At 52.6% G+C, this 22,554-nt stretch overlaps 1 protein-coding gene across 1 annotated transcript in view; it reads left to right on the top strand.

The window, feature by feature from the left end:
- COL23A1 (collagen type XXIII alpha 1 chain) overlaps positions 1–22,554 on the top strand; it is a 322,683-nt gene that overhangs the window by 263,204 nt on the left and 36,925 nt on the right. The window contains exons 4-5 of the mRNA XM_041762494.1: positions 10,927–10,934; positions 12,463–12,489. Of these exons, the coding sequence (XP_041618428.1) occupies positions 10,927–10,934; positions 12,463–12,489 (35 nt within the window). The remainder of the gene's footprint in view (positions 1–10,926; positions 10,935–12,462; positions 12,490–22,554) is intronic.

Genomic DNA, 22,554 nt, shown 5'->3' with positions numbered 1-22,554 from the left:
ACTCTTGGTTTCAGCTCAGATCATGATCTTAGGGTCCTGCCTGGGATCAAGCCCCGTGTTGGGCTCCTTGCTCAGCCGGGAGCCCACTTGCCCTTCTTCCTCTGCCCCTCTCCCCACTTCTCTCTATTTCTCTCTGTCTCTCTCAAATAAATAAATTAGTAAAAGCTTTAAAAATAAAAATAAATAGGGCAGCCCGAGTGGCTTAGCGGTTTAGCGCCACCTTCAGCCCAGGGCCTGATCCTGGAGAACTGGGATCCGGTCCCATGTCAGGCTTCCTGCATGGAGCCTGCTTCTCTCTCTGCCTGTGTCTCTGCCTCTCTCTCTCTCTCTCTCTCTCTTTCTCTCTCTCATGAATAAATAAATAAAATCTTAAAAAAAAATAAAGTTGGGGATCCCTGGATGGCTCAGCGGTTTAGCACCGCCTTCAGCCCAGGGCATGGCCCTGGAGTCTTGGGATTGAGTCCCACATCAGGCTCCCTGCATGGAGCCTGCTTCTCCCTCTACCTGTGTTGTGTCTCTGCCAATCTCTCTCTCTCTCTCTCTCTCTCTCTGAATGAATAAATAAATAAAATCTTTAAAAAAAAAATAAAGTTTCTTTAAAAGGAAAAACCCAAATACCTGAAGAAATCCTGAGAAAGAACAAAGCCAGCCATTCCACTTCCTGGTTTCAAACCATAATATAAAACTATAGTAATCAAAACAACATGGTACTGGTTTAAAACCAGACACCTTTAAGCACATAGACCAATGAAACAGAAACAGGAGTCCAGACATAACCTACCAACAAAGCACAAAGGTTCCAATTTCTTCACCTCCTTACTAACACTTATTTTCTTATAATAGCCATTCTATCTAACAGATGTGAGGTGATGTCTCATTGTAGTCTCGATTTGCATTGCCTTCTTGATTATGATGTTGAGTGCCTTTTGGATCACACTACTTAGTTATTTATTTGCTTATTTATATAAGGAATCCACAGAAGGGTGCCTGGGTGACTCAGTCAGTTGAATGGCCAACTCTTGATTTCAGCTCAGATCATGATCTCAGGGTCCTGGGATCGAGTTCCGTGTCAGGCTCCGTGCTGGCTGTGGAGGCTACTCAAAACAACAACAACAACAAATCCAATGTGTTTATTTTCCACTCGGGCTTCTCATCACTGCCTGCCCTGCATAGTATGTGAACAGGGTAATTGCCAGAGTCAACCTCTATGCCAGGGCTGGCCTGCCTAACCTTGAATCCCAGGGAGGCACCCTTTTCAGTGACAGTGCTGCCACAACCAAAATTCTGGAGGTCTTTCCGAGGCACCATCTCAACACACTTCAGAGCGACTGTTAAGTTAGGATCTGTTCTGCAACTTGAATCCAAACCACAGAAAACTACCATCTATGTTTCTAAGATGCACGATCCAAGGGGTGTGCATTTGCATGTTCGTGTTTACTGGGGGGGAGGGGCATGCATGCCAGAGAGAGAATGAGAGAAAGAGAGAATGCTATCATTCTAGATTCTCTGCCACTGTTTTTTGGTGCCTCTTCTCTGCCACTGCTGTCTGGGGCACTTCACACAGGTGCAGTGTGTCACTCAATCTTTGTAGCAGTTCAGAGAGGCAGGGATGGTTACTACCCCTTAAACTCAGAGGAGCAGACTTAGCCTCAGAGAGAAGAGGCACCTGCCCAAGAGCTAGAGCTCCTCAGCTGGAGAGCCAAGCTTTCTGTCCTCCCTGATAATACTGGCCAAATTAAATCCGGGCCAGAGACCCGAGATAAGTGCCAGCTCTCGGACTCATTACTGGCTCTGCATTTGCCACTCTGTAGGCCTCATTTCATCTACCCACAAACTCAGTTTAAAAGCCCTTGGCCCAGTCGGCTATGTCAGAGAAAGTCCCAGAGAAGCCTGGCTGGAGATCTCTATCTTCATGGTGGGCTGGGTTTTCAAGGCTCAGGATTTAGGACCTCTTACCCTGAGCAGGATGAGTGGGGAGAGGCAGAGGGCTGGGTCAGAGCGGGACTCAGGAGTCCAGGCACAACACAGAGGACCAGGGGCAGGCTGTCCACAGGGACCATGGCCCCAGCAGCCTCAGGCACCTCAAGATCATCCCCCCCTTCCCCACCCTGCCCCCGTGTGTGAGCTGGACACCTGCCAGGCAGTAGGAAATATTCTTCCCAGTTCACTTTTCCAGGAATATACCCTTTGGGAAACAGCCAAGAAATGTCTCTTCCCCAGAGGGACTAAGAGAGACTGGTTTGGGAAACCCCTTAGGACCACATCAGTTCTGTTTAAAGAGACCATGGGATCAGTGAACCCTTTATTCTGACCCATTTTATTGAGTTCCCAAGTCATCTGGCTCTTATTTCATTGCTCCCACATGCCGACGGCAAAGTCAACAGATCCAGGCAATGCCTGGAACACATGTCTGAAAGCTATGTGCAGAACGAGGCCGGGCCATGGGGGAATGTGGTCATTGGGAGGCCCCGCAGCCAGCTTCACTTTCTAAGCAGCGACCCCTGGGAGGCCTGAGCCAAGCCCTCAGCCCAGTCCATCACTCATGGCTGCTCAGCTACCTGCAGGTCAAAGGGTCCATCTCCAGGGGTCACAGGAGCCACAGCCCAAACCCTGTGCCATGAGGCTGGGTGCCCAGGGCTTGGAAGTGGTAACCACCTGCCAGGCAGCTCCGCATGCCTGCCCATCTGGTCTCCCTGATCCACTAAGTGCTGCGCCTGCCAGGCCCTTTACAAGGCAGCAGAGAGACAGCATGAAGCCAGGCAGCTGGGGTCCCAGCACTTGGTGAGCCGCACTGGTGAGGCTGGCAGAAAATAAACCACACACAAAGCAGTGGGGTTAATAATTAAAGGTCATCAGGGTGCCTGGGTGGCTCAGTGGTTGAATGTTTGTCTTCCGGCTCAGGGCACAATCCCAGGGTTCTGGGATTGAGTCCTGTATCGGGCTCCCCAAAAAGTCAGCCAAAGCAAGGAGCCTGCTTCTCCCTCTGCTTATGTCTGTGTGTGTCTCTCTCTGTGTGTGTCCCTCATGAATAAGTAAATAAAATCTGTAAAAAATAATAATAATTAAAGATCATGATAAGTAGTTGGAAGGTAAATAGCAGGGAGGGCAGAGGAGGAAAAGCCGCAGCCTGCCGACCACGGGGACAGGGTGGATGTGAATGTTCTGAGGCCAAGGGCACCCACAGGCCACACCAGAGAGCTATGCAAGGGAATTTGGGTGTTACTCCACATGCCATGGGAAGCCCTGGGAAGGGCTGGGCATTTTCAAGAGGCCTCACTGGTTGGTGGGTTGGGGTGCCCAGAGGTAGTCAGTTAGGAGACTGTGAAGCAGTGGTGGCTTGGTGGTCTGGTGCCAGCAGGGCCTGAGAGAAGTGGTGGCTGGTGTGCCCTGAAGACTCTCAGACGGGCTAGATGTGAGCTGTCCCACCAGCAATGGGATCACTCTCCAGCTCTGGCCACCCCTCTGGAGACATGGATCTGGGGCCCCAGGAGACTGCCTCCAGCCTGGGCTGCCCTCTCCCCAGCTTGGTGACCTCAGACATGCCACACGCCCTCCCAGGCACTGCAGGGAAGCCCAGTCAACATCGGAGTTCTTGCTGCCAGAGTGGATCCTCTCCACCCTTCTTTGTGAGGCTCAGAATCAGACAGTCTGGGTTCTGCCCAGATCAGAGCAGGATGTGACTCTGGGCACCGTAACCTTTCTGAGCCTGTGTTCTCATCTATAACCTGTGCCCGGTGAAGAGGTGAGGACTCAGCAGGGATTAAATGAGATGTTTGGGAAAAACCTTGCAGTTCCCAAACTGCAAGGATGAGTGAGTGATGGTTACTCTTACAGCTCCTGCTCCCACCAGGTCCCTGGGCTGCCTACTCAGGGCCTCAGGCATTCACAATGATAATCCCAGTCTGAGCTTTCTTTTTTTTTTTTTTCTTCTTTAAAGATTTATTTATTTATTTGAGAGGAAGAGAGAGAGATTGAGCATAAGCAGGAGGGGCAGAGGGAGACAATCTCAAGCAGACTGTACACTGAGCACAGAGCCCGACATGGGGCTCGGTCTCCCGACCCTGAGATCAGAATCTGAGCTGAAACCAAGAGTTGGATGCTCAGCTGACTGAGCATCCCACCCCCCTCTGCACCCCCCAGTCTGAGCTTCCTTGGAGGGAATTTAGAGAGATGTGTGAGAAAAGTCAGACAAAGCTAGAGGACCAGACAAAAACACAGACCTCACTACAGCCAATTTTTCATTAAAGCTTATTGCCTTTTCGGACTTGTGTCAGAAGCCACATGCGTGTATCCAGTGACATCAAAGAACCCAGTGGTGAAAAGTCAGTCTCTTCCCACAACATCGTTTCTCCCACCGTTCGGTTCCCCTCCTCAGAGGCAATCTGATGACCACTTTCTGTGTCCACACCCAGAGATGTACCAGGATTATCCAAACAAAAGCCTATCAGGGTTTTTTTCCTTAACTAAAATGGACAAATAAAGAGTAATAGACTGTTCCATACCTTTTAAAAATGTAGCAATATGCCTTGGAGCTTGTTCTGCATTAGAGCTTATAGAATCACCTTAGTTTTTTCCGAACTGCATGGTATTCCATCTAAAGTTGAAACATATCATCCTTTTTTTTTTTTTAAGATTTTATTTATTTATTCATGAGAGACGCAGAGACACAGGCAGAGGGAAAAGCAGGCTCCCTTCAGGGATCCCAACGTGGGACTCGATCCCAGGACCCCGGGATCACGCCCTGAGCCGAAGGCAGGCTGGCACTCAACCACTGAGCCACCCAGGCATCCCCGTACCATCCTTTCTTTTACACAGTTCCATTGCCCTGTTTCTAATGTTTGGCCATCACAAATATTTCTGCTATGAATATTTTTTATGTACCTGTCCTTTTATGTTTATGCTACCACATCTACGGAATACATTTCTAGGAGGATCATTGTTGTGACAATCGGCACATACATATCAAGCCCTACTTAATGTGGCCAAATGGGTATCTGCTGTGATGATCGTTTTAACGGTCATTCCTTGTATTGTAAATGAAGAATCGCTTCTGTTTCATATACTTAGAGATTACTTATATTTTCTGCAAACTCTCCGTGTCTTTTGACTATTTCTTCTCTTACGTTGTTGATGTGTTTAGGGCTGATTTGTGGGAGCATTTTTACATTAAGGTGTATCTGCCTCTATGACATGAGTCAGAAATATTTTTTCCACTTGTGCTTTTGACTTTGCTTATGGTGCTTTATAGGCATTTTGGGTTTTATCTGGTTGAATCAGACTTTAACTTTATGGCTTCTGGATTATGAACTGTCATTGGAAAAGGCTTCCCATCTGCACAGTTAGAAAGGACCTTTCCTCTGGGATTTTTTTTAATTGAAGTGGGGGCACCTGAATGGCTTAGTGGCTGAGCACCTGCCTTTGGCTCAGGTCGTGATCCCGGGGTCCTGGGATAGAGTCCCCCATTGGACTCCCCGCAGGGAGTCTGCTTCTCCCTTTGCCTGTGTCTCTGCCTGTCTCTGTGTCTCTCATGAATAAATAAATAAAATCTTTAAAGTATAATCGACACACTGTTACATTAGTTTCAGGTGTACAACACAGTGATTCAACTTCTCTATAGGTTGTGCTGTGCTCTGTCACCATACATTATTACAATACCATTGACTCTATTCCCTATGCTGTGCTTTTCACACCCGTGACTTATTCATTCCATAACAGGAAGCCTGGATCTCCCCTTCCCCTTCACCCATTTTGCTCATCCTCCCCCTTCCCTCTGGCCACCACCAGTTTGTTCTCTGAATTTATGGGTCTGTTTTCCTCTAGGATTTTCATGATTTTTTTTTTAAACACGTAAGTCTTTGATCCTTCTGGAATTTATCCTGGCTCATGCTCAAACACGGATCCAACTTCACTTTGTCCCCATAGCCACCAGTCTGCCCAGGACCCTGTAGTAACACTGCCTCTCTTCCCACAGGCGGTTTGAGGGGCTCAGGTGAAGAGTCAGGAACAGATGACAGCATGAAGTGGTATAGGATTGGGGGCCTTTGTCCTAAGAACAATGGGAAAATGAGGGGATGGGGGTATCATGATCAGATCTGCATCTTGAAAACACAGACCCTGGCCACCAGAGGAGAAATCGGAGGAGTGTTAAGTCAGTCCTGGCCCTGGCACATCCCCCTCATTGCTCATGGGTTTGAGCTCCTCGGTCTGCGGCCCTCCTACCAACACTCTTTCTGGGTGGATTGCTGGGGATATTTTTTTTAAGATTTTATGTATTTATTCATGAGAGACACAGAGAGAGAGAGAGAGAGAGAGAGAGAGAGGCAGAGACATAGACGGAGGAAGAAGCAGGCTCCATGTAGGGAGCCCGACATGGGACTCGATCCCAGGACTCCAGGATCATGCCCTGAGCCAAAGGCAGATGCTCAACCATTGAGTCACCCAGGCATCCCGATCCCTGGGGATCTTGATGTGCACACAGAAGCCCCTCACCCACCCAGGCCTCCTCGAGTGAGCTGGGCCTCCAGCTGACCTCCCCTCCATGGTATTAATCGATGCCTCATCATCACCAGTAAATGCAGCATCCATGGCACCCCAATTCACACAGTTCACCCCAGCCCACCGCCTCCTTCTCTGACCCTTATGTTCCTTCCATCTCATCCATCTTTCAACCCACAGATCCCACCACCTCGCCCCAAAGCACCTGCTCTGTGTCTTTGCTCCCCTTTGCAGCTAAACTGCTTGAAAGCTCTCACTGCCCACATTCCTCTTCTCCCTTCTCCCGGAAACCATCTCCAACTAGATTCGCACACCAATCACTGCCCCTGCCCATACCTCTGCGTGGCTAGAGCCAGTGGACTGGTATTTTTATTTTTTTTAAGATTTTATTTATTTATTTGAGAGAGAGAGAGAGAGAGAGAGAGCATGAGCAGGAGGAAGGGCAGAGGGAAAAGCAGACTCCCCGCTGAGCAGGGAGCCCACCTCAAGGCTCCATCCCAGGACTCTGAGATCATGACCTGAGCTGAAGGCAGATGCTTTACCAACTGGGCCACCCAGGCGCCCCCGGTGGCTGGTCTTGGTCTTTATTCAGCTGTCCACTGAGGGACACAGGCAACCACACCCTCCTCCTCGATGCACTTTCTCCACTCAGCTTCTAGGACTTCCTCCTCTCCTTCCCAACCCCTAACAGTTGGAACACCCCCCGAGTGCTGTGTGTGCAAGGCTGAGCTCCTGGTCGTTCCAGCCAAACCTGCCTGACCCATGGTCTCCCCGTGTCTGTTGATGGCAACTCCATCCCTGCAGTTGTTCAAGCTAGAATTGTGACATCATTCTTGACTCCCCTCTCTCAGGCTCCAGAGTCTGGAGACATCCTCTTGGCTCTACCTTCAGATTCCATCCAGAGCCCTGCCACTTTCACCCCCTACACTGCCACCATCAGCCACCATCATTCCTTTCCAGCGTCACTGCAGGATTGTACCCTTGCCACTCCCACAGGGTGTGAGCCTTTTCATGTGTCAGCCAGATCTTGTCCTATGCCTGTGCTAAACCCTCCAGGGGCTCCCATCTCGGAGAGAAGATAAAGTCCTAGGAGTGAATCTGCCCCCACCTGCCTGAAGCCACCTCTCACTCTGCTGTGGCCTCAGTGGCCTCCTGGCTGTTCCTTAAATGCACCAGGCACTGTCTTGCCCCCCAAGAGTATAGGTCTTTGCACTGGGGGTTCCCTCTGGCAGGTACAGATTTTCCCTGGAATCTGCAGGCCCTGTCTTTTATGTCCTTCGAGCTTTTGTTTAAATGTCACCTAGGGAAGACCTCTACCCCAGCCACCCTATAGAACATGCCCATCTGTCACCCGGTGTTCATCTGTGCCCCGGTACTAACAGTTCCCCCTTCCCCTGCCTCGCTGCCTCTCTCTCTCTCTCTCTTTTTTTTTAAGGTTTACTTACTTATTCATGAGAGACACAGGGAAAGTGAAAGGCAGAGACATAGGCAGAGGGAGAAGCAGGCTCCCCGCGGGGAGCACGGTGTGAGACTCTATCCCAGATCCTGGGATCACTCCCTGAACTGAAGGCAGAAGCTCAACCACTGAGCCACCCAGGCGTCCCACTGCCTCTCTTTCTGTTGCACTTGTCATCTCGTAGGTGATGTACTGGTTCGTTATACTTATGGTATCTTGGCTACCTCCCTCACTTGAAGGTAAACCTCCTCAGGACAGGGATCTTTGTCATTGTCACTGCTGTATCCTGTGTCCCCAGAACAGCACTCAGTGAATGGTTGTGGAATGGATGTGCCAATAGCTTGGGGAGGGAGAGCGTGTCAAGGGGAACTTCTCACTGGGAAGGAGGGAATGTCACCCAGAGGCTAGGAACCAGGAGAGGAGCATGTCTGTGGGCAGAAGACCATGAGCGTGTCTGTGTACCTTGGTCTGAGGAGTCTTCAGGACTGTTCAAAGGGATATGGCAAGCAGACAGTTCGAGAGAAGGAGTCTGGGCTTCTGAGGCACAGCTGGGGCTGAAATCACCCACTTGGGACACTTGTGCCTGGTGTAGTCATGAGCGTGATGAGATCCCTGGGGAAGACAGGAGAGAGGGGCTAGATGAGTCTGGCAGAGAACTGAAGAGAAGAAAGCCTTTGCTGTGAGCTCTGAAGAGCCTCTACGTGAGGCTGGGAGAAATTGAGTTAGCCAGGGAAGCTAGACAAATGGGACCTTTTGGAAGCCGAAGGGAGAGAGCGCCTCCAGAAGAAGGGAACACACAGCAGTGTGGGATGAGGAGGAGAAATCCTTGGTGGGCTTACTGATGTGGAGGCAGGTGTGCGGGACTCCATGAGAACCGTTCTGGTGGTTATAGGGATGAAACCCATATCAGAGGGTCACAGGGTGTGTGGAAGGCATGGAATTAAAGGTGGTGACAGGGGACCCCTCCTCCCAGCAGTGAGGGAGAGGAGATCCAGGGCCAGAGCATAGGAGGGTGTGTGAGCAAAGGATGTGCCTTTGTTGAAGAAACTGGAGCCCATCCAGAGCTGCTGGGAAGCATCTGCTGGAGAAAGTGGGCTTGATGCGACAGGCAGGGAGGCACGGTGGGTTCAGGGCCCCTGGCAGGTGGGGTGGGTCAGTTCCTCTGCCTTAACCTGAGGAGACAGGCAGGAGGCCGGGCCCAGACACAGGTACAGGCAGGTGTGTGCATGCGGCATCAGAAAGATAATGGTCTATCCATCCACTGGCTTTTCTTTTCCTAGGAAAACAAGGCATGAGGTACCTGGCCAAAGGTGAGAAGTCAGTGGTACAGATGTCCAAGTGGCCAATGCCCTGTCCCACCCTAGTCTAGACTCAGGGGATACACAGCCCTCCGTGTCACCATTCTTGGGTGTTAGCACCACCATATATCACTGTTTCAAGCCAAAAGTCTTTGTCTTGTGTCTCCTTTTTCTGTGCCCAGTACACCCCTCCACCCCCACCCCTGACCATCAGATCGATGAGCAAGCCCTGAGCAAGCACTACCAAGTGTCTTCTGACTCACTTCTCTCCTCTCCACTGTCAGCATGTGAGTCTTGGCCACCATCAGCTACAGGGACAGCTGACAGGCATCCCCCGCACCCACTCTCGCCCCCTCCCATCACTCCTCCATGCAGGATTCTTCAAATCTTGCACGTGGAAACAGGGCCCTGAACTCTGGCTGGCCCTCTCCCCAGGCCCTCTGTCCTGTGGGTCTGAGCCACTCTGAAGTCCAATGATCCCAGTGTCCCAGTGCATTTGGAGCAGCATCACCATCTCCACCACGTGGCTCCTACCCCCTTCCTCTCTGAGATAATCATCTCTCACCTTCAGGACCCAGCCTGGCAGGGGCACCTCAATATGTGCAAGGAGCTTATTGTGCTTCTCCCTGCGTCATTGTTTTCTTAAGCATCTATCCTTCCAAGAAAAATTCTGTGAGTCCGAGATGCTGCCTCTCACACCCACTGGTGGGCCCCTCGGCTCATAGGTGGTGATCCATAAATATGTGTGGGCCTGCAGACTGCCAGAGCCATCTCCCTGTGCCGGCATCTCTATCCAGAGTGAGGCCCACGGTCTGCAGGGAGCAGAGTGGTTTGCTAGATCAGCAGTGATTGGCTTTAGTGGAAAGTGGGTGGGATTCAAGAAGTGTGGGAGCTCTTTTCCACCCCTAACCACCTAGCTGGCCTTGGACAAGTCACTGCTTTCTCCTGGGCGTCTGTGTTGCTGTCTGTCAAGTAGCATGTTTCTCACACCTCCCAGAGATGGCTGAGAAGGTCAAATGTGTGCTTTGTACACTGTAAAGTGAAGAAGACAGCTGTGAGTTTCAGAAATGTTCTCAGAGAGTCCTCATCTGCGGGGGGGACTGGTCCCGGCCCTCCCTGGAGCAACCACCTGTACTTCCGGCCTCAGCCCCTTCTGCGTCCCCATGCACACCCTGTCTCAGCACCACTAACCCCAGGCTGAGCCATGGGCACCCCCTGTGGTGTCAGCCCAGCCACACACATACCTGCACCCTTAGGAGTGCTCTTCCCTCTGCCCCAAATGTTTTCTCCCCCAAGGCTTTTCCCTTCAGTAGAAATGAACTGACCTCTAGGTGAGCACCAAAATTTGTCCTTCAAGCAGGAACCGGTCTGATTCATGCCTGGCTTACCAAAACTAGACCCAGGTGGGCCCCAAGCAGGGATCAACAGCAGCCTTTCGAAATGAAGGCACAAACCAATACATGGTGGGATTGTCACTCCCATGCCCACATGGTCACTCCTGCCCCTGCAAGGGCAAAAGCACCCCCCTGCCCTGCTGCTTGGCTTTGGGGCCAGTGAGAGCATAAGAGCCTTGCAAGGAGGGGTGGCCAGTAGCTGTGTGAGGAAGGGGCTGGCCTGGGCATGGGGACCCTCTCTCCCTTTGATACTGACTGTGGCTTCTCTGCTTGTGTTTTGCAGGTCCTCCTGTAAGTGTCCTGGATTATGCTCTCTGCTCCTAAAAGATAAGACTTTTCGTTCTCTTCTGTAGCTATTTCATGAAAATAACTCTTAGTTAGAGAGGTGTGATGTGTCCTTAAAAAAAAAAAAAAGGCAAATAATTCATCCTGGACACGGGCCATGTTTTTTTTTGTTTTTTTTGTTTTTTTTGTTTTTTTTTTTTTTTAATTTGTAGATGAAGGGATCACAGAATTCTAGGGGCTTGACTTGCCCCATAAGTCATTCTGTGCCTTCTGTGACCATGTCCCTTGTAAGAGAGCGGGCGTGGGCCTGGCCGCTCCTGGCCCACTCTCTGGCTCAGCTTCTTGCACAGAGATGCAAGCACCACTCTGCTGGGCTTTCTGAGTGCCGTTAATCTGTTGAAATGTTTTTGTGTCGCGTGCTTCGGCACAAAGGGCTCCGGAGTCAGGCAGCGATGCCCGCAATGATGGGGCATCCTGATTTGCCAAGAAGCGTCTGCCTCTCGGGCTGGGGCAGCTGAGCCCTCCGCAGCACCCGCCCCGCACCCCGCAGCGCGGGCCCGCCAGGGTGCGCGGCCCGAGGAGGCTGTGCCTCAGCGGTCGGCCGCCAGGGGGCAGTGCGGAGCGCGGGGCCGCGGCCCGGGGTCCTCTAACAGAGACAGCGACCGGCGGCGGGTCCTCGGCTCGTCCTGGCGCTTCTCCCGAGCCCGATGAACCCTGGCGAGTCAATTCAGGAGCCACACTGGCCGCGCGCATGAGCCAAAGTGAAGCTTGCGAGGGCAGGCCTCTCGGGTGAGCTTCTCTGTGACTTGCCCTGCAGCGAGGATCCCGCCCGCCCGCGCCCTCGAGCGCCAGCGTGGCCGGGCCCGGGGCCGGCAGGTGGCGGCTGCGGCTGGAGTCCCTCGGGGCTGGGGCTGCGGCTGGGGCTGGGGCTGGGGCTGGGGCTGGCCCGGCGGAGCCCTGCGGCCCAGGCGGGCTGAGGCCAGCCGCCTCTGCTTCCCTCCCTCCCTTTGGGGGGGGGGCTTAGCTGCTAGACTCTGAAGTGCATCAACAAGCGCAGATCCTCAAGCTGCAGCCTCAGGTGGGCGCCGAAGGCTGGGACCCGCGCGCCCCGAGCCGCCCCCGCGGGCCGAGAGGCCCAGGGGCCTCCCAGGGGCCTCCCAGGAGCCGCCCAGGAGCGCCCCGGCCCGGGCTGCGCGCCGCCCGCCCCCCTCTGCGCGCTCGCGTAGAGCCTCTGCGGGGTGGCCGTGACCCCGCCCTCCAGACCACACCCCGTGGTCCTGCCGCAGTGCCCCTGCCGGCCCCTGCAGCCGGGCCCAACGGGCGGGAACTGGGTGCTCCGTCTCCCAGACCCCTCGGAGCCCGGGGTGCTGCCACCCCCTCCCGGCCAGGAGTCACGGCCAAACCAGCAGCCTTTGCTGCAGACCCCGCAGAACCTGAGGGGACCTGGGGGAGGGGGTGCTGATTGCGTCCTAAGTGTTGCCATATGGTTTTCTGCTTCCAAGTCTGATTATTAATGACGTATTAATTACCACAGGGGCAATCAGGACGAGATGGCTACCCGGTAATTTGCCATTTGTTTTTTGCTTTCTGACCTTTCCTCTCAAGCTGATCCTCCGCTGAGCCTTTAACTGTCTGTGCTCTGCCGCCCTCCTCCTCTTCTGCTCTCAGCGGCTGAGGTCTGTAGGTGGAGGGGATTAGCAGCACTGCCAGGGCTCGCCTGCTGGGAACAGTCCCCCACAGGCCTGCAGGCCAGGCAGGCTTCTGGGCATCCCCCATGCCCCCAACACTCTTGCTGCCTGGCCCTCTGCCCTGAGCGGAGGGTGCAGCTCCTTGGCTGTAGAGCACCCTCCTCCCCACCCCACCCCCCACAGCCCGTTCACCAGGGCTGACTCCACTGCCAGCCTCTTCCCAGGGGGTAGAGGCTGCCTGTCCCACTGGGTCCTGTCAACACTCAGAAACGGGAGACTGGTTGGTTCCATTTGGGTCTTTGTGGTGTCATCACTTCTCAGATCTTTTGAATGAAACCTAAGAGTTGGCTTACATTTGGAATCAACGTCCCCTGGCCCAGGCTGGGTGAGCACTGCAGGAAAAGCTAAATGAAATGGAGCTGTGCTGACATCCAGTCCTGCTCAGGGGTTAAGGATAGCGGCCGCAGCATCCAGAAGTCCTGATGCTTCCGAGCAGGGGATTACCTGGTGGTAACCGTGGCAGGACCTGGGGTATGGTTAGGAGACAGGGTTGTCCTATGACCTCAGGCCAGGAAGATGCCTGGAGGCAGGAGGAAAACGGTGGATTCTGAGGCCTCACTAACGACCAGCTCTGTCCAGAGTCCAGACAGGCTGGTGATGGAGGGTGAAGAGGGGTGGGGTCCACCAGTCCTGCAGGAGCTGCCTTCCCAAGAGGCTGCGGATTACAGTCCAGCCCTGAGTACCAGGCAGACCTAAGCCTGTAGGCCAACACTGGGCCTCCTAGCTGGGTGCCCCAAGGAGAGTGGGTGGTCGTTAGGGTAAATGGGTTTCTTCTTCCCTCTTCTCCCCATATTGGCTCCTCTGAGCAGAGTGACGTTGACTCCTTTCTCCCTGGCAGTGAGCATGAGAGAGGATGTTGGCTGATGATTTTCTGAGGTGGGTGCCGAAGGGCGGGAGTCAATCATTTTTCCCCAGTGAAAGACAGGGGTTCCAGACCATCCACCATGTCCAGGTACAGAATTAGGAAGCCAGGGTTTGAATCCTGTTTTTATTGCTCCCTGGTTATGAAGCTGTAAGTCTGCATCTCCCTCCCTGTGAAAAGGGCAGTGGGGTTCAGGTGAAGTAAGGTCATGCCTGGAGCATCCAAACACCAAAGATCACAGTGGACAGGTGACTGGGGCTGTTACCCAGCTGTCAGGCCATGAAGCATGAGAGGGGCTTTATGCCCAGCTTGGGGCCAAGACGGGGCTCTGAGCATTGGGGGAAGGGAGGCTGGGGGTATGAATGTGTATGCAATGTGTCCCTCTCGTAGGGAATTGGGAGCTTTCTGGGAAGGAAGTGGATCAGGGCCCAGCAAGCCTTCCCCACTGCCTGGACGGCCCTGGCAACGGGTGAGGGGACCCTGTCAAAGTCTCTGGCAACACACCCACGAGTGCACAGGCCGGGGCACCCTGGCTTGCATGCACACTGATCTTTCCACATGGATATGGGCATCTTCCCCTGCTGGGCTGGCCCTGCCCCCTGGCTGGATCCAAAGCATCCATGCCTTTAGCACCAGGACCCGCCCAGCTCCAGCTGTGTGCCCCCAGAACCCTTGTTTCTCTCTCAGCAGTACCACTCCATGGCAGTCCTTTCCATGAGGCCCTCAGGGTGGGAGTGAGACCCTGAGTTTTCCTGCAGGAGGGAAAGCAGGCTCATTCGGGCAGGAGGTAGGTGGGAGAACCTTCCATGGGCTCACAGGGCCCATGTGCTTTGAGCTGAAACTACTATCCCTTGGCCTGGGGAGGGCCTGGCTCCCAGCCTGAGGTGTGCTACAGATGGCTCCACCATGGTCATCCCAGAGGTGGGGGTAATGGCCACAGCTACAGGGGCCCAGGCCTCGTAAGAGGCATCTCGTGTACCGAGTATCCTCGGGCTTGGAGTGGTTCAGACCCCATTCAGGATCCTGGCTCAGCTCTGTGGCCTCGGGCAGGGCACTCGGGCTTTTGGAGCCTGGGGTCACACACACAGAGTTGGAAGATTAAAATAGGGTAACATGCGCAGGATCCAAGTGCAGCATGGCATGCGACAGCCCCTTGATGGCACCTCTCTTTCCTCACCAAGGAAAGCCGCAAGAGAAAGAAAGACAGGTTTAGGAAATCACTCTTTTTTTTAAATATTTGTTTATTTATTTTAAGATTTCATTTATTTATTCATGAGACACACAGAGAGACAGGCAGAGACCTAGGCAGAGGAAGAAGCAGAATCTCTGTGGGAATCCCGATGAGTACCACTCAATCCTAGGACCCCGCGATCACACCCTGAGCCAAAGGCAGAGGCTCAACCACTGAGCCACCCAGGCATCCCAATTTTATCTATTTATTTGAGAGAGAGAGAGAGCAAGAGCACAAGCGAGTGGAGTGGAGGGGCAGAGGGAGAGAGAGAAGCAGACTCTCTGCTGAGCAGGGAGCCCTATGAGGGGCTCGATCCCAGGACCCTGAGATCATGACCTGAGCCAAATGCAGATGCTTAACTGAGCCACCCAGATGCCCCAGAAATCACTCTCATCCACCAACATACATTGACAGTGTTTGGAAAATAAAGTGGCTTTAAGAATGATCAGTTTTAGGAAGAGGTGTTTTTCCGAAGCTCAGGGAAACTTCAAGACCAGCCTCAGGAAGGACTTTTTTTCTTTGTTAAAAACATGTCACTTCCTAAAAGGAAGTGAGGGCAAGAAACATGTCAAGTAGAAGGATCATGGTGGAGACTGTGCTGGCTGAGTTCTGCATTCGTGCAGGCTGGCCCCTCCCCTGAGTGAGACCAGCTGAAACCAGGTTCATATGTGGACCTGAGAGCCAAGGTCCAGAGACTGGGGCGGCAGGAGCCAAGCAGGACAGTGGGGCAGGTTGTGGACTGATGAGGGCACGCGGTCATCTTGTTCATAGCCTCCTTACAAAGAGCCCAGCCTGCCCTGCTGCTGCAAGAGTTTGTGACGAGCTCCCTGCTGATGACAACAGAAGTGTGTTTATTATAAAACCGTCCCCAAATAAAGAAAAGCACAAAAAAGGACAAAGCAATCATCCATAATCCTACCACCCACAGATAAGACTTCCCAATATCTCCGTGTTTGTTCTTTCAGGACTCATTATGTGTGGGTTTGTTTTTATATTTGTTATTCTAAAAATAGGATTACTGGACATACTCCTTTGTAGCCTTTTTCTTTCTTTTCCTTTAATATAGCATGAGGGATGCCAGGGTGGCTCAATGGTTGAGCATCTGCCTTTGGCTCAGGGCGTGATCCCGGGGTCCTGGGATCGAGTCCCACATCGGGCTCCCCGCTTAGAGCCTCTTTCTCCCTCTGCCTGTGTCTCTGCCTCTCTCTGTGTGTCTCTCATGAATAAATAAATAAAATCTTTAAAATAATAATAATATAGCATGAAATGTTTGCACATCCTTAAGAATTTTTCTGGAAGGCAGTTGCTCCATAGTATTTTATCGTCTGTATAATTTGACCAATGTCCAAGTTAGAGTGTTTATATTGACAATCTTTTAGCCCTATGGTCACCATCCCGGGAATAAATGTAGGTGTATTTCCATGGCTATCTCCTTTAAATCAATGTCTAGAAGCTGAATTGCTGGACAAAAGGGTTTGCACATGTTGAAGGCTTTTGATGTGTGTTGCCAAATTGCCCTCCTGGAAGCTCTTCTAATTTACATTCCCACCAACAGCATACAAATGTCGCATATTTCCCCCAAACCCTGGCCAACTACAGTATTATCATGCTTTTAAATCTATGCCAGTATGATAAGTTAAAAAAAATGTGAGTGTATGTATCTTGTTTTAATTTAAAGTCTATTTTAAAGAGAAATACCGTCTTTGAGATTAAAATTAGTTTTAATAAAGTTTGTGCAGACCTAATTGCCACCTGGTGGTAGAGCATAGAATTGCAGGTATAGTTTAAAGAGGAAATCACTTTTTTTTTTTTTTTTAAGATTTTATTTATTCACAAGAGACAGAGAGAGAGAGAGATAGAAAGACAGAGACACAGGCAGAGGAAGAAGCAGGATCCACGTGAGGAGCTGGACGTGGGACTCAATCCCGGGTCTCCAGGATCAGGCCCTGGGCGGAAAGCGGTGCTAAACCACTGAGCCACCCGGGCTGCCTGAGGAAATCACCTTTTAATTTAATTTTATTTTATCTTAAGATTTCATTTATTTGTGAGAGACAGAGAGAGAGAGAGAGAGAGAGAGAGAGGCAGACACATAGGCAGAGGGAGAAGCAGGCTCTACGCAGGAAGCCCGATGTGGAAATGGATCTGGATCCTGGAACCCCGGGATCACACCCTGGGCCAAAGGCAGATGCTCAACCACTGAGCCACCCAGGTGTCCCACCACTTTAAAAGAGCTTCCAGGGGATCCCTAGGTGGCTCAGCTTCCAGGGGATCCCTGGGTTGCACCCGCCTTCAGCCCAGGGCATGATCCTGGAGTCCCGGGATTGAGTCCCACGTCCGGCTCCCCACATGGAGCCTGCTTCTCCCTCTGCCTGGTGTCTCTGCCTCTCTCTGTGTGTCTCTCATGAAAAAATAAATAAAATCTTAAAAAAAAAAAAAAAAGCTTCCAGATCCCATTCAGTCCAGGGACATCTTGGAATTGGCAATCTTGGAGTAATTCTGAGCTCCGAATATTGTAGGTCAAGGGTTGGACCCACAGAGGACCTCTAGGCACTGGGCTCTTCTTGCATTTTGTGTGGGGGGGGGGGGATCAGCATTTATGTAGATAAAGTGATTTTTGCCATTTCATACACAGGAGGCTTGGCTCTGTTCAATGAATTTGGAAGGTCATGCCCTGTGCTGGGTATTGCATTGACACAAAGATGAATCAGACCAGTCACAGTCTTTGGGGAGTCAATCAATGACTCTATGCCAGATGCTTTCCCAGATCTTTGGACCAGCACTGAATAAGAGAAACAAGGAGAGGGTGTGCCTGGGTGGCTCAGTCAGTTAAGCGGCTGCCTTGGGCTCAGGTCATGAGCTTGAGCCCCATGTTGGCTCCCTGCTCAGCAGAAAATCTGCTTCTCCCTCTCCCTCTGTGCTTTCTCTCTCTCTCTTGCTCTCTCTCAAATAAACAACCTTTTAAAAAGAGAGAGAGAGGGCAGCCCGGGTGGCTCAGGGGTTTAGCGCCGCCTTCAGCCCAGGGCGTGATCCTGGAGACCCAGGATCGAGTCCCGCGTCGGGCTCCCTGCATGGAGCCTGCTTCTCCCTCTGCCTGTGTCTCTGCCTCTCTCTCTATGTGTCTCTCATGAATAAATAAATAAAATATTCTTAAAAAATAAAAAGAGAGAGAGAGAGAGAGAGAAGGGGAAAGAAACAATAAACAAGGAAACCAATAAACTAGCAGTGAAACGTGCTAGCAAGAGAATAAAGTAGGGATGTATCAAGAGTGCCAGCTGGGCGCATGGGTGGGCATAACTAGGATGAAATCATTGCAAGGCTCTTGGGAGGGATGAACTTTTAATGGTAAAAACGATGCACAGACCTGTGGGGGAAGTGTTCCTGAGGGAAAAAAAGCAAGTGCATGAGGTCATGAGGTAGGGAAGATCTTCACATGTCCAGAGTACACGCAAGGCCAGCAGGGCAGGAGTGAGCGAGCAGATGAGGGGGGTGTGGTGGAAGGGGAAGCCAGAGAGAGCTCCAGGGCTGCGCAGAGCAGAAGGTCGTCCGCTGTAGGCTAACAGGCTGACCAAGGCTGGTGGCCAAGGAAACTTGGCTTTGTGTTTACAGAAACCACAAACTGCCTTGCCAGGGGCTCGGAGATTCCCCTCCTTTCTGAGGGAAGACAGAACAGTCTCCTCTCCTCCCCTCCCCCCCAAGCCCTTCCAGCATGCCAGGGAAGCAAGTGCACTTGAGTGCTTGCTCTCACCCTGGGAGGTCCATGGGCTCCTCCCTACTTGACAGATGAGGAGGCTGAGCTCCCCGCTAATAGCACTTGGCAGACACACAAGGCCCACCCGCAGGACAAAGCCCAAATTGGTGCATAGGCTGGGGACACCTCGGGCACAATAGCCACCCCCTCAGGAAGCAAGCTGGAGCAGTAGGTGGGAGCTCAGGACCCTCTGTGCAGTGACAGGAGGGTTTTCTCCTCTTAGCACCCAGGGAAAATGATATTGGGAGTCAGTATTCTGCTCCTCATCCTTACCCCTTGCTCTTACCTGGGCCTGGAGCTCACCCCCAGGCCACCCCCGCTATCACATGGCCCAGACCCTTTCTTGCTCTCCGTCAAAACCAAAATGGAAAATCAAGTCTAACTTAAAGAAAGAAGTCTGTTTCTCCATTCCACCTTCTTTGCTATTCCTCACTCATATGTTTGTATTATAGCCGCTATTAGAAATTAGGAAGAGAGGCATCCCCCTTGAGATGAAGTGTCCAATTCTGTTTCCCTGGCCAGTGTCCTGTCCCTGTCAAGAAGCCACTGAATGGAGCAGGGCCCAGCTGGGGGACCTGCCTTGGCAATCACTTAGGCCTTCTTAGCCTCTGTATCCATGTTGGCCAAAGGTGAGCTTGGCCCCAGTGGAAAACGTCTGGAATCAGATCCGAGTGGCACTTCACAGTTTATAAGCACATCCCAACCCCATACATTATGATCTGTGCCCATTTTATGTATTAAAAAGCTGAAGCTTCTAGGGGTGTGCTGCTCTTCCAGATGTCAAGGTGGGCAAGGACGCAGGGCCTGGCTTTCCTTCTGAAAACTCCCCAAAACCCGGACCGTGAGAGCCTCCCATACAGAGACCTTTCCAGTGCTGCCAGTGGGGCTGTAATACATCCAGATGGCCTTGGATCAAGTGGCTAACTCTGCCTGGGACCAGGGGACGCCTCACAGAAAAAGGACATTTAAGGTGTGTCTTGAGGGATGAGCAGGAGTTGGAAAAGGATTACACCTCAGGGGATACAATGTGGTCCCCTGTCCCTGGGGGACAGTGACTCTGCAGGCCCGCAGAGAAAGGAGGGTGGTAAAGCTGAGTGCAGGGCGCCACCCCCCCCCCCCCCGCCACCCAGCCACAGAGCTTGGAGGTCACAGAAGCCTCTGAGTAACGTGGACAGGTGTGTACACTGCAGAGACCTCCCTGGCAAGGAAGGGGGCCCAAGGAGGAGGTGGGGGCAATAATTTGCAGAGGAAGCCTGAGTCAAGACTGCCCCAGGGAGAACAGAGTGAAAGGAGACAGATGGCAGAAATGAGAGCTGGCAGAGATTGCAGGCCAGGTGACAGGCGAGGGACCGGAACCAGAGATCCTGGGCTGGGCAGTGCCCTGCCCCCTGAGCACCACCCTGCACCCAGCAGGAGAAATGAATGGGGTAGAGGGTGGCCAGGAGCTCTACTGTGTCTGTCTCCAGAATCAGCAATGGGTGCACTGCCAGCTTTGGTCCCAGGGAGAGCGGAGCTTTGAGCTGAACTGTACTAGGCGAGACAGGGTCTCAGCCTGGGACCAATTTTGAAATGAAACACTCAGTTGGACCGTTTGGAATTAATCAAGTGAGCAAAAGAGGACCACAGAGCACCACACATTCATATGCTTTCTTGCACTCTCAAAGTTCAAAAACAGCTTTGATTGTAAAAATGTAATTAGTTAAATGATTCATCTGTAATATTCCAAATTCATCTGTTTTTAGATTTCGACAACTTACATCTCATTTTCATCTGGCCCCCTGCCGGGCTGCTCCCTTGCTCCCCAGATTCTGGGTGGAGTGGGATGGGATGAAAGACTTCCCGAGCCACCCGATAATGGCCCCCAGATTGGAACCTCAGGGAAACACCACCGGGCCCGAGGGAAAGGGATTTCCTCCCTAGGGTCCTGCGTCAGCCCGGGGCAGGCGCTCCTTGACTCCAGGCCCCTGGCCTCAGGCCCGTGCTGTGTCCCCAGTGTCCCTTCTATTGTCATATGTAGGGTTCCCAGATGCTTTGCTTACCCTCTGTAGCTTTTTGCATTTCCTGACAGTAGCCAAGAACCCCCAACCCCAGATTATCAGCTTCCTCCCCAAGTCCGGCTCTGGGAAAGCACTTAGCAGGACAGCCCTGTGGGGGGTTTGCAGAGGAGGTCCCCCACCCCTCCCCACCGTTTGCAGGAGTGCACGCACAGACATCTTTGCAGAGTGCAGGATTGCCGGCTGGACCTTTCCCGCTTCCCCAGGCAACAAAGCACGCCTCCCTGCATTGCATGGAAGGCCTGTTCACAGAGCTGCACCAGGTCACAGAGGCAGCCTCAGGCCCTCTAAGGAAGTAGACTTGAGAGAAAGCAGCTATTTGGGTACAAAGGTGGTCCAGCCAGCTCTTCCCGAAACCCGAGACTGGACCCATGCCTTGCCCATGCGGTGGAAAGAGAATGGGCTTTGGGGCTTCATAGACCACGTGGCCTCAGGCACATCCCTAACCTGTCTTCTGTCCTTGAGCTAACTGGGTAGGTGACCCTACAGAGCCCTGGTATCAGGCACACAAGCTGGGTTCAGCGAGTGACAGTTCCTGCCACCATGAATGGTCATTGACCTCAGCAAGTGGAGCCTTTGAGGCTGAAGGAGCCCTTCTTGGGCCAGTGTCCCCAGCACTCAGCATCGTAGCTGCCCCCCCAACCCCACCCACACACCCAGGGCGGGAGTCCTCAGGTGCCTGGGGCAGCCTTCAGCTGGTCAAGAGCGCCCCCTGGTGATCCCAGGTTTAGACATCAGCACTGGTGGGAAACCACATTCATAGAGACAACCACGGGCAATTGGTTCTTTCAACTGTGTATTGTGGTCTCACTACATATGAAGGACTTTGTTTGGCACTCGGGATAGAATGGAGAGAAAGACATCCAGGGTTCCCTACACCCTCAGAGGTTGGTTGTGGTTGAGCGGGAGAGAGAATCAAAATTCATGGAAATTCCAAACTCACTATGCACTGTGGTCAGGGCTGAGACCACCTGCAATCCGGGCCAGGCCTGTTGGGGATCAGGGGTGCTGCCCAGAGCAAGGAGGGTGTGAGCCGAGGGCAGGAGACAAGTAGGTGCTGACACAGGATGTTGCAGAGGTATATCCAGAGAACACAGTGAACAGGCCAGGTTGGCTAGGGAAAGGGGGGGTGGGGGCAGGAGAAAGAGGAAGCCAGTGACCCTGAAGCCCCAGCATCCCTGAACCAATTAGCTGCCTCCCCAGAGGCCACGGGGTGGAGGGAATTTGCCACAGCATCCAACCTGGGAGGGACCTGACGTACACAAAAAATTTGCAAACCCATCATGCTGTCCAGGAAGTAGTGAGTTCCCCGTCACTGGAGGTGCGCAAAGGCTGCACACTCACTTACTAGGAAGGGCATCTGAGAGGCTGGACCTAGTAGGTCATCTTCCCACAAGTGAGTTGTTTCACCAATAGGGCCTCTTTTGGGGGCCACTCAGACCCAAACCCTGTGAGACAGGATGCACAAGCCTAGCTTGGGGAGCCAGGTGTAGGGGTACTTACCAGGTGCTTGCTGAAGCCAGAGGGGATGATGAGGTAGGAAGCACACAAGATTTAGGCATGGATTCAGGCTTCTGTCCCAGGCAGACCTGACAATTCTTGGCCTTCCCAAGGAAGGCCGGGCATGTGGGGGCTGGAGGCAGGGAGGCTGGTGGAGGCTGGTACAGGAGGGAGACCAAATCCTAGGCAGGGGCAGGTGGGGGACTGGACAGGGTTCCAAAGTTTGGGAGAGCACAGGGAATGGTAGGGCCTGGGCTAAACTGGGGAACACACGCCCCACCTAAAGGGGGCGCCACAGTTCAGCCCATTCACGTTGATCATCCTCACATAGCACAGGTCACATAACACATATCACACATCCCAACAGTTCAAGAGAAGCTGGAAATCCAAATTTCACACAAAACCTTTGGATTCTTAAGGATTCCAACCAATTCACCACCATGATAATTGTGACAATTGTGTTGTCTGGAAACCAAGGAGGGC

This window comes from Vulpes lagopus, chromosome 7 (assembly GCF_018345385.1).
Source record: "Vulpes lagopus strain Blue_001 chromosome 7, ASM1834538v1, whole genome shotgun sequence".
Taxonomy (NCBI): Eukaryota; Metazoa; Chordata; class Mammalia; order Carnivora; family Canidae; genus Vulpes; species Vulpes lagopus.
Note: the sequence above shows the minus strand (reverse complement) of the source record. Positions and strands in the feature narration are given on the sequence as shown.